General features: G+C 35.5%; 1 protein-coding gene across 1 annotated transcript in view; it reads left to right on the top strand.

The window, feature by feature from the left end:
• zip (myosin heavy chain 10) overlaps positions 1–12,319 on the top strand; it is a 517,797-nt gene that overhangs the window by 200,033 nt on the left and 305,445 nt on the right. Inside the window, exon 8 of the mRNA XM_090411020.1 lies at positions 6,427–6,525. Within this exon, the coding sequence (XP_090267146.1) occupies positions 6,427–6,525 (99 nt within the window). The remainder of the gene's footprint in view (positions 1–6,426; positions 6,526–12,319) is intronic.

Raw genomic sequence — 12,319 nt, 5'->3', positions numbered from 1 at the left:
CTAATAGTATACAACAGTGTTCAAACCAGTTTTACCATATTGATCTAAGAATGAATTCATCACAAAGACTGGAGACCACTGACATGAAAGTTTTTTTTTTTGTGGTGGGGGGGGGGGGGTAGAGAAGGGAAGTTAGCATTCCAGAATGTGTGAGCAGAGCTAATCTCAGATGGCGTGGTCACCTGGCCTGGAAGGAAAAGAGTAAAACAAATGTTTAATGGGAAGATGGCAGGAGACCCAGAGGAAGACCAAAGTAAAGGTGGAGTGATGCAATTAGAAGTATCCTAGAAGACAGAAATATAAAATCAGACAGTATTGGAATACTAACAAGTATGAAAGTTTTTTCACTTGGTTATATTATAAATTAAAGATACTAAGTGAAAAAACAAGTGGAAGCAAATAAAAATTTGTGCATAAGTAACATCACAAACGAGTTACTTTTTATATAGAGTAGCGCTAATGACTTCACATTAATTGCCTTAGTATCCCATGATGCAAAGCACATATCCTTATGGACATGTGCTTTGCATCATGGGATACCAACGCCATCTACCGTCCACCACCATCACTAGTATTTGCACAGACAACCACAAATATCCATGCTCATGGCAGGATTTGAACCTGCAGCCTTTTGGCTTGAGAGCATATGCAAGTTCAAATCCTGCAGTGAGCATGGATTTTTGTGGTTATCTGTGCAAATACTAGTGGTGGTGGACGGTAGATGGCGTTGGTATAGATAATGATGGTAGTTGCAGTTCATTGTAGTTGATAGACTGAGTGGTGGAGACAGAGAGCTGTAGAGTAGGTGCCCTCCCTCAATGAATCTTTGAACTCCCTGGAGGGATTACGTAATAATAATAATAATCTATAATACTATGCATTATGGGAAGGACCACTACTGACCTCTATTTGAGTGCCAGTGGGAGCCAGACCCAGAAGTGATACCAAGATTGAAATGCAGAAGTCATATTTCCACATACAAGTAGTCAAAAGTGTCACACCTTATTATTAAAATACCCTGAATTAGAGAAAGATGTTTGAAAGTTTTTTTCGCTTAGTTATATTATAAATTTAAGATGCCAAGAAATTATATTCTTGGTTTAATCCTTTATCCAAGTGGAAGCAAATAAAAATTTGTGAGTGACCTTTCTCTAATACAGAGTATTTTAGCAAGGTGTGACATCTTTTGACCACTTATATTTGGAAATGTTTGGAGTTTCCCGGAACAATAATAATAATAATAATAATAATAATAAAAAAATATGATTTCTGCATTACTTCAGCTTTTATCACTTCTGGGTCTGACTGCCACTGATGAGACCTTCAGTAAAGGTCAATCTGGGTAGTGGTCCTTCCTATGATGCTTGTCCATAAGGATATGTGCTTTGTATGATGGGATACTAAGACAATTAATGTGAAGCCATTAGCATTTATATACAAGTAGCCTAGTTGTGATGTTACTTCACACACAAATTTTTATTTGCTTCCACTTGGATAAAGGATTAAACCAAGGATATAATTTCTTGGAATCTTTAATTTATACTAACAAGTAATGCAGGATTTAGGAAAGATAGAACTACAATTCAAGATTTTGACAATGTGGTAATAGCAGAGAAAGCTAGGAGAAAAAACAAAAACTGATATACAGGTATCCCTTGCTTAATGTGGGATTTGATTAACACACCAAAATTAATTGTGACAATCCCTTTATATATACGTGGCAAGAGTTTTAATTAACTCACCTTTAAATTTGTCATGCAAAAACATGCAATCCTTGAGGAGTGTTTCCTGGCCAAGAGAAAGAAAGTCATGCGCATTATGACATCATTCCTTCCCATTAAGCATTAAGAGTGGGTGTATTACAAGCTCCAATTGTTCAGTTGTATTTAAAAAAAATATTTAGAAAATGCACCTGGTCATCCAAATTCTCTTAATGATTGGTATGAGAATGTGAAAGTTTTATTTTTTCCATCAAATACGACATCATTGCTACAATCCATGGACAGGGGCGTCATTGCAACTTTCAAAGCCTGTTTTCTTAAAAAGACATTCTCAAAGGCATTAAAAACAACAACGGGAGAAAATGCGATTACACTCCAAGAATTTTGTAAAAATTTTAACATTAAACATGCAATTGAAAGCATTCATGACTCTGGGAGCAAGTGTCTTCTAGCTGCATGAGAGCTGTTTGGAAAAAATCTTTTGCCAGAATTTGCTAATAACTTAGGTGATTTTCAAAATCCTGTGAACAACATGGTTGAAGAAATCATTGCAATTTGGGAAGACCTTGGTTTTGATGCAGAACATGTTAAAGAATTATTGGATTCAAATTCAAAAGATTTCAGTGATAATGATCTTCTTGAAATTGAACAACGATGTGCATATAACGACAATGAACAGATGGAATGTGAAGATGAGATTCCAAAGGAAATAACAATCAAAGAATTGGATGGAATATTTCACAGTTTAGAATCGTCTAAGCAGCAAGTAATGGATATGGATCCAGATGTTAATCAAAGAATGCTTGTTTGCCGAGGAATATATGCTTATATGCTTATTTTCAGTTTTCCCAATATCACCAAGCATTTTCATCGCGCATTTCATCAGTCCTTTATGTCATCATGGATAGATGACATAAAGGACTGGTGTGGAATGGGTGTGCAGAAACTGTGACACTGTGCACTGGTGGAAGAAGATAGTGAAGGAGGCATCAGGCAGTGAGCCCATGGTTCATGATGACGATGAACAAGTAATAGAGTAATTTGGCAGAAAAGCTTTGATAGAAGATTAGTAATAATGTAAACTTCATCATGTAGTGCTATCATAGTATTCTGAACATCCTTTAAGGTTGCATATCAGGAAATTGATGTTGATGATGAAATTTTCCAGGAGTAAAGACCCTGCCACTGCAATGTGAGATTGACTAACTTCTCATTCTGCGATCGTTGCCATTTTAGAAGAACAACCATGATAATATTACTGTTTCTTGTTGATTATAGCTCTTAGTGGTACTCATGTAAACTGATGTTAAAAGAAAGCTTAGGTAAACCCTCAGTGCATCATATGGTATTTGTGTGTGTTGTGTGGGAAATTTAACAACAACAAAAAAAAAAGCATCACTAAGAACACAGTTATTGTTTTATGTACCTAACATATTAAAATTTTCATGCTGATGTTAACTACAATATATTTACATTATTTGTATTTCAACATATCATAAACTTCCTGATATGTACCTTTAAGGTGGGGGGGGGGATGCAGGCTACTATGACAGCACTAAGTTTGCATTATTATTATTTTTTCCTCTGAATTAGCTTACTTGTCAGTACTCCAATATTGTATCTAACATTTTGTTCTTCTAAGACACTTCTGACTGAATCAGTCAACCTAAACCTTGGTCTTTTTCCTGTCATCTTGGCATCAAACACCTAATTTGCTAACCTTTCCTCTCCCATTCTATTTAAATGACAATTACCACCTTAGATTAGCCCTTCTCACACATTTTTGAATGCTAACAATGTCAAGTTCCTTCCTAATATTTTCATATTTAATGATTCTGCCATTGATGTCATCTGTTCAGGTCTCTAATTTTTCTCACAACTCTCATATCTTTGATCTCTAATCTTTGATCATGTGCTTTGTCTAACCAACCTCTCAGATTCATAACTTAAAACTGGTTTGCATATGTCTTGTACACTAAACTAGGCATATACAAGTATATGTCTAGTTTAATGTTTTACTAGTTTAGGCTGTAATATCACATTTTTATGAAAAATTGAAGCAAAATAGTAGTAATTGTAGTATAAGTAAGATAATGTGTTTAGAGTGTATTCAGATTTAAAAAAAAAGGGGAGGAGGGGTCAAATACATGAGCTAGCGAAATCTGCATACTTCATTTAATAGATAATAACAAAATTCCACCGGAAGTTGGAGCTTTACTAATGATGTACTATCTTGGGTTGTAATATCATATTCTTTATGAAAAATCAAAAAAAAAAAAAAACCTGTAGATTTGGATGGTGGAAGAATACATCACAAATTGGAATTGTTTCATCTAAATTGACAGTTTATAAGTGAAAGTCTTCATTTTCTTGAGAAGAAAAGAATTAGGAGAGTTTACCTTTCTTCACATTACTGAAACTGAAGGTAAATGTGTGATTGCTGTGGCTGATCCATTTTACCTGATTGTTAAGTTGCAATTTGAATCATACTATTGTTGCGTCGTATATCTCTGATATTGATATATCGAGGCAATATATTTAACTTTATCCTTTCCTACTTCAGCCGCTACATCAAATTCTATCGCATGTACCTCTTTGTTAAGTCGGTTGCACCATTGTTATGTGATCTTCATTAATATTAATCTTAACGTTAAGTCTCACTTCTCTTATACCGTTTCTTACGTAATTTAACCTTTTAAGAGCCACCAGAGATTACCTGTTCCCTGAATTCTATGAGTTATCCTGGTCACTCAGGCAAAATTTATTTTTTATCTACGCCAGCCTGGGTCTTAAAGTTAGAGATAAACTTAACCTTTAGGATAAACATAGATTATCAGGTGCCACTAATAATGTTAACTGAATTCTTAGAAGTCTTGGGTTCTCTGGCTTATTTTATTTTGTAGTCGTGCCCTACTATTTTCAATTGGGGTATTCCCGCACACACATACACGATCACAGGTTCGAAGTTTTATGAAGGGTCAGGGTCAGTCATCATGATCAGAAACACATGTAAGGAACCAAAATATTTATCAAACTCATTATATAATGCCATACAAGTTAAAGTAGTTATCAATTCTAATTTAATCTTCTACCTTTCTCTCACCCTCTCACCCTCTCACTCTTAAAACAATTATGCATTGACTTCAAAATGTTAGCAAGTTCAATAACTTGACATATAATACATTCTTAATTACAGCTCAATTTGACATTTAGGCATTTTAGCACATTTATAATCTCTCGGATTAATTACGACAATCTCTATCTAACTGAAAATTCTTAAAGTTCATTTCGAAAGCATAGTCATTTACATAAATCTTAGTTCTTCACTTGTTCTTCCATTACAAATTTTAAGATGCATTCTCTAAAGGGGCTAGAACAAGTGAGAGTACTTATTTATTCTTTATCAGTTTTCTTCCGTCCTTCCTTCTTTGTTACGACTCTGGTTGTCTCGATCTTATCGCCACATGGGTTACACGTGCTCGCCTGAGCTGGGCGCTATCTCTCTGCTAAGGTTTTATGCTGATGACTTTCTCATTGACGGCCTACAGTTGATCTTGCTGAAATCTGCTGCAGTGTCATGCCGGAACTTTTCATAAGTCAGCCCTCAAAATGAGAGCTGAACTGAACTGCGATGAACTCTTGGAGCACATGAAGAGAAATGCAGGAACAAGAAAAAATGGGGTGATTTACTTCTGTGTCGCGGGTTTTATACGCTCCCCTAGAGCGCCACCTTTCCGAGGTTGAATTTCTCTTATCGTCTCACCCATTGGTCTCAGGCTGGGTGACTTCACCGATCAACATACGGGACTTCTTGTTTCCGGGAACGTATGCGTCATGATGTCTTCTCAGATGTGATGCCCGTGGGTGCTTGCGCTGCTCTTATAGTATTAGGGCAATCTTTGCCTTATGTTGCTGAAATATACGCATTCTTTCATTTATAATATTTCACTAATGATTTCTCTCATATCTGCTCCTTTTTGCTGACTTACATTCATGCTAGACATATAGATACATTAATTTAAATTCACATAATTCACAGTTTATCATACAAGATGTTACAAAAAAAAAAAACATAGTTACACTGTGCTAAAAGATAAGTAAGCATATATATTTTTTGTTAATTGTTAGATTCTGGAATGGTGATGTCATGTAAAATTTGAAGTCACCTATTTCAGATCTAACACTATGTTCTTAAAGGTTCATTAACTTTCTCCTTTATTAGCAGTTTATTTTTGCTTAGTCCAATAATTATGGTTCAACTGGATTTGTTTCCTTCTCATTATCCAAGCTTAAGCAAACAAATCTATACACAGCATTACAGGTACTGCATTTTGCCTGACAAAGAGGAAAAGTGTTTGCACAGTTCTGAATATCTTTTATATGTGAAAGCACACTTTTATTGGTGTATACTGTCCATTGAAATAACATGGATTTCATTTGCTTTTTTTTAAGTAGGCTTATTTGTTTATGCTTGGTTTGTTCAAGGGCTAAGAATATAAAATGATTATATTTTATATTCTTCCTTTTTTGTGTGCAGAACTCTTTGTCCACATTAATTATTTAAAATTTCCATTATCAAATTCCTGATATGTATCCTACTGAGTGAATAAAATTATGGATTCATTGATAATTTTCTTATTTCATTGTTTCAACTGAACTGTTTCTCATATATCCTCTTGTTAGATATCTTGACATCACATTTCAGATCTTTTAGAAAAATCTCGAGCAATTCGCCAAGCAAAAGATGAGAGATGTTTTCATATATTTTATCAATTGCTCCGTGGTGCTACAACAGAACAAAGGAGTAAGTAGTTTATTATCATTCTGTAACAGCTTTAATAATAATTTGCTTATCATAAATATTAACCTAAAAAGTAATTTTGTAAACTTTCTCTCTTTTTGCTGTTACTTTAATTTGAGATTTCAATACATTTTCTTAAAAGTAAACAAAACAGCTTACTTAACATATTGGAATCATTCCCTGATATTGTAATCTTTCTTTATATACATATGCTTAACATCCATTTCCCTTAAAACAGCAACTGTATTTGACCCACAACAGAGCAAATATACTTTAGCTGCTAGCTAGAAATTTTTCATTTAGGATATCCATGTGCTGTAATATTTTTTAAATGAAAATTGTTTGAAAAAATAAAGTTAATAAAAATTTGATGTCAGGACCATTCTGTTGTGTGGGTATCTCCATGGAGTCAGAAGACTCTGGCAGGAGATCCACACTATCCTTTATACATTGTGAAGAATTTATGGAGACAAAAACACATGTTGGAATAATTACTTTTAATTACAAAAATAGCACTCAATGTTTTGACCTTATCAAGGTCATCAGGAAAACATACGTATGCACAGGACATTAGCTACATGGCATTACACAAATGTAAAATAAATCTAAATGCTTTGTTAATCATTTGCCTCAGCCATGCCTCAGCCCAAAAATATAAAAATTATACACAAATATAAATTATTTGTGTAAAATTTACAAAATAATTTTTTATACCTCTAAGTATAATAATATAAAGACAAAAAAATAAATAAAAATAAAAGTTTTATAGTGGAACTACATTAAAGTAGTCCTCTGTAGTCCTCTTATATTAAGGCTTTCTTGTGTTGGGGTTCTGGCATCGTGTTTTGGATGCTCTTATAGGTTGCAGATGGGTATTCCATTTTCTTGGAATTATTAATAGATTATTCATGGTGAGATTCAGATGATGTTTCAGCACCTTACAAGCTTCCTTGAACTTTCTTTCAAACCAGGTTTTGGTATTGTGTAGGGATTTGGTGCCTTTGCAGTTGATTCTGTGACATTTGAAGTGCATGGTCTGACAACCTGTTTTACCACAGTGAAGGAATTTAAAGTGATATTTGTGTTTATTTTTTCTTATTAGGATGATATTTTTATGTTGAGCCCATACATGAGAGGTTGGTTGATCAACCTATAGTACATTAGTACCATGTATGGGTAGCGGGTTGGGAAAGGAGGAACTTGTTTATATTTGACTTAAATGACTGTAAATTGTATTTCTTGGGAAACAACAGGAGGGAAACTGTTCCACAATACTTCAGTTGCAGGGATGAAGGAGGAGGAAAAGAAACTTGTTCTGTTTGTTTCTAGGTGTGAAGGGATGTTGAGCAGCAGCTGCACATGTTCCAATGAGCTTAGTACTGAGTGGAGGAATTATTGATGTTATTTCAGATGAGCATTTCCCATGGAAATATTTGTAGAATATACATATTGCAGAAACCAAATGTCTGTGCAAAAGTGTGTGTGTGTGTGTGGGGGGGTTAGTTGGTAAAAGATGGGTCATTAATAAGTCTAATTGTTCTCCTCTGTATTGAGTCAAGCATTTCAAGGGAGCTTTTAGGTTCCCCACCCCATATGTTGGAGCAGTATTCGATAGCTGGGCGGATTTGTGATTTGTATAATGTTAACAGCTGTTCAGGGTTGAAGTTACATCTTGAGCAAAAGAGAAATCCTAGTTTTTTGAAGCTGAGGATGTAATGGCTGTGATGTGTTTATGCCAGGAGAGGTTTGATGTCAGGGTAATTCCAAGAAGAGAAATCTCAAACCGTCTGAAATTTGGGTATCATCAAAAAGCATACCGAGAAAAAAAAAAATTTCTTTTTTATGGGAAATAGGACAGAACTGGATTTTATTAGCCTTGAAATTGATGAGGTTATCCAAACCCCATTGGAGGATGGCTTGGAGATTGGAATTGAGGTCGTGGTGGTTGATGTTCTGTAGGTTGAAGTGAGTTGTGTATGGTAAGGTTTATCAAATGTGAAAGGGAGGAGTGTAATGTGCTGTCATTCCCAAAACTGTGTTATTGGGTTGGTGGTCAACTGAAGTAGGTGATTGATATAGCAGGAAGAGGGTTGGTGAGAGGACAGAACCTTATGTAACCCCCAGCATTAGTTGAATGGTGAGAGGATAGGGAACCATCCACCATCACACAGTGTGCATCCAGACAAAGCTGGCAATCCAACTACAGAAGTCCTGGGACAGACCAAGTGCAACCACTTGAGATTTTCCAAACTTCTCCATGGCAGTTGTTTATTAGGTGGGTACCTTCAAGGTAGTGTAGGAGTTGGGAATTGATGATTTTTTATATTTCTTTAGACAGGACTGAGGTAAGTGAGATAGGGTGATAGTTGGACTGCAGTGACTTGTCGCTCTTCTTGGTAATGGGTTGAATATAGGCCAATTTCCATGTTGTGGGATAGATTCCAGTGGAGTAAGAGATGTGCCCTGTTTCCACTATGTGGGGTAGGTTGCAGGTGCACTGAATTTTGTAAACCCTCTGGGCAAGGTAGGGAAAGAGATCTTTGGATGAGCAGAGTATACTACTTTTTAATTTTGCAGATGGTTTGAAGGTTGCCTTAATTGAAGGTATGGCCATGGCATTTTTGTAATCTTTTTGCTTTTAATGGTGTTATTGTGGAGAATCATGTGAACTGTTCCTTTGTTGTAGTCATTTTTTTTTACAGATATGAAATTATTGGCTAATAATTTCATATTCTTCAGCACTTGCTCATTGGAGCAAATTGTTAAGGCTATGTTTGAGGGTGCTGATGACCCCTAGTTTTTGTGTTGGATGGTGGTATGAATTTTTGTGTATGTATTGGCCTGTGTGTGTGTGTGTGTGTGTGTGTGTGTGTGTAGGTTTGCAGTAGACTGTGGATGAAAGGCAGCCTGAGGGAAGATGTGTGACAACTGTGTCTAGAAAAGGAAGAAAGTTATTGTTTTCAAACTTGGTGGTAAATTGGATATGCATTTGTGTTGTTTGTTCAGAAGGCTTAGGAATATATTTAATGTTTTGCAGCCTTGGGCCAAATGGCAAAAATATCAACATATCTGAGTGTTATTTTCGTAATTATAAGTAAAGCAATTACTCCAACATGTGTTTTTGTCTCCATAAATTCTTCCCAATGAATGCTGACCATCATGTAAACTTAATAATCCTTAAACATACAATACCTCTCCTTAAATGCATTCACTATTAGGACATTCACAACTAATTCTAGCAATCCATTCCACTCATTCACCACTCTCCAAGCAAAAAATTTAGTCTGCACATCCTTAACTAACCACAATCTTATATATCTTCCAGGAGAGACACCTAATTCTCTTTTTATTCATCATGTATTGACAAATTTCTTTTGTGTCAATCTATTAGAACCGTTTTAATAATTTATAAAAGTTTCCCCTCTTTCTCCTATGCCTATCAACTTAACTTTGCAACCCACGCACCTTCAACTTATCCTCACAGGAAGCATTTCACAGACCTGTCACCAGCTTGGAAAGTCATCTTTGAATCTCCTCCACCACCTACTAATCCCCAAGAAACAGAAGTGACCAGATCTGTGCGCAGTAGTCAAAATGTGCTGAATCATAGCTTATAAAAAGGAATAATAACCCTCCCTCCCTCCCTCCCCCCTTCTCTCTCTCTCTCAGTGTTTTTCAACATCCAAGTAATCTTTCAACTTTTTGCAGTATGCCTTCTGAACTTCAACTCTCTGTCCACCATTATCTCCAAATTTCTAACCTCGGAAATTTTTTCAGTTTCCTGCAATTCAGTACCATTAACATGATATACGATGTGTAATCTTTTCAAATCAAAATGCATACATGACCATTATCCTTTACCCACAAATGACAATTTATTTAAATCATCCTGCAGCATAACTACATAACCTTTATTGACTGTTGCCTTCCCCCCAATTTTGCATCATCAGCAAACAACTGAATATCTCTCCTTCCCCTCTCCTTAAATCTTTCCATTTATCCTTGATATAAATTAGAGTAGTCACCCTAGTATGGAGCCCTGGGACACTTCACTCATCACTCTTGTTCACACCGATGTCCGTCTGCCTCCCCTGTGCCACCACCTCATACCGTTCGCATTTGCTCCAACTTATAACGGCTTAATTGAATAATGGCTTCAACATTCTGTTTTTTCTTCATCGCAGTACTTTCTCACTTTACTATCCCACCGTGCATCAGAGACCAAAATCAATTCCGGAAGAATTGTTTAAAAATTGTATATAACATTTAATTTTTAATTAAAATTCATTATTTCATATAAAATATTAATGAATTTAATATACGTAATTAAGCTTTTGTAATAGTTTTCCATGTGGTATTCTGTCAAATGCCGTTGCAAAGTTCAAAAGTATCATGGTGTGACCATTTCCTTCATCCAGTTCTGCTGTCACTTTATTATAAAAATATGAGTAAATTACTAAGGCAGGACCTACCATTTACAAAGCCTTGCTGCCCACTATAGAATATTGTATTCCTATCCACCCATTGCTGAATTTTACTTTTAACCAATTTTTCCAATACTTTAACCACCACTCCTGAGATATTAATTATTCTTTACTTTGCAACCTCTGTCCTGGATCAACATTTATGTAATGGAACTATCTTACTCCCTTGGAACCTTGCCAAGCACTTGGCTAGAGGGAACAGAACAAGGGGTCATCACTAGAAGTTGAATAAAGGTGTGGTTAGTTAGGGATGTGAGGAGTAGATTTTTTTGCTTGGAGAAGTGTGATTGAGTGGAATGTGTTGCCAGAGTCATTTGTAAGTGCTTTGTCTGTTAATGGGTTCATGGAGATGATAGATTGTGTGGATAGATTGGGTCTCCTGTAATGAGTCTTTGGACTCCATGGAGGTACCCATATAATAATAACGAATGTTGTCACTATACAAGAACACGGTTATGCGATGCATGTTTTCTGATTGTCTATGATTATCCCCCCCCCCAAATCTAATTCTTTCATTAATTGGAATTGCTGTTTAAAATTTCATCAGCTAGTTTACTTGAATGCTATTGCCAAATTGCACTAGCCTGGTTGGCTTTGTGAATTGTGTATCTGCCCTCCACCCTATAGGCATGGATTTTTTTTTTAGGTAGAGATGAATTTTATCACTTGAGACTACTGCCCTGCTGTTTTGGAAGTCTGAGTAGCCCATAAAGTTTAATGTTTAGTGTCTAGAGCAGGGTTCGTTTATTATATAATTTTTTTTATATAAAATACCATATTAAAAAAAAAAAAACACCTTTTCCCAATAGGGAATAAACTAGCAAAGCCAATTTAGCCTTATTTGGCATTTGGAGACTGAGAAGTAATTTCCACTCTAGCTAATCAGAGATAGCTGGCACAAGACTGTCACTCATTTTAAACAACATATGTTGAAGAGAGGCAGACAACTGCTACCATCTTGTGGTCTCTAACCATAACACTGTGTGGGTTCTGTGATCGATTTCCTTGAGTTTATGGGAGAAAAAACTGCTTGAGAACTGGTCAAAGAAAGAGTTAGAAGTTTTAGTCAGCAATTAAAATTCAAACATCTTTTTGTGTGGCTTAGCATTTAACATTTTACTTTTTAAGCCACTTCTGTGATTTGATATATTGCTTTAATTTTTAATTGTTTCTCACTATAAACATACTATTATTATTATTATTATTGCATGGACACCTCCAAAGAGACCTAAGTGAACTTAATGACAATCTCCTGGTAAGGTCCAATCCAAAATTCCCAGAATAACATACTGTTTTCAAGGAAATTCACCAAA

The sequence above is a fragment of the Typopeltis vanoorti genome, chromosome 21 (genome assembly GCF_054136105.1).
Source record: "Typopeltis vanoorti isolate ZY-2024b chromosome 21, IOZ_Tvanoo_1.0, whole genome shotgun sequence".
In the NCBI taxonomy this organism is placed as follows: domain Eukaryota; kingdom Metazoa; phylum Arthropoda; class Arachnida; order Uropygi; family Thelyphonidae; genus Typopeltis; species Typopeltis vanoorti.
Note: the sequence above shows the minus strand (reverse complement) of the source record. Positions and strands in the feature narration are given on the sequence as shown.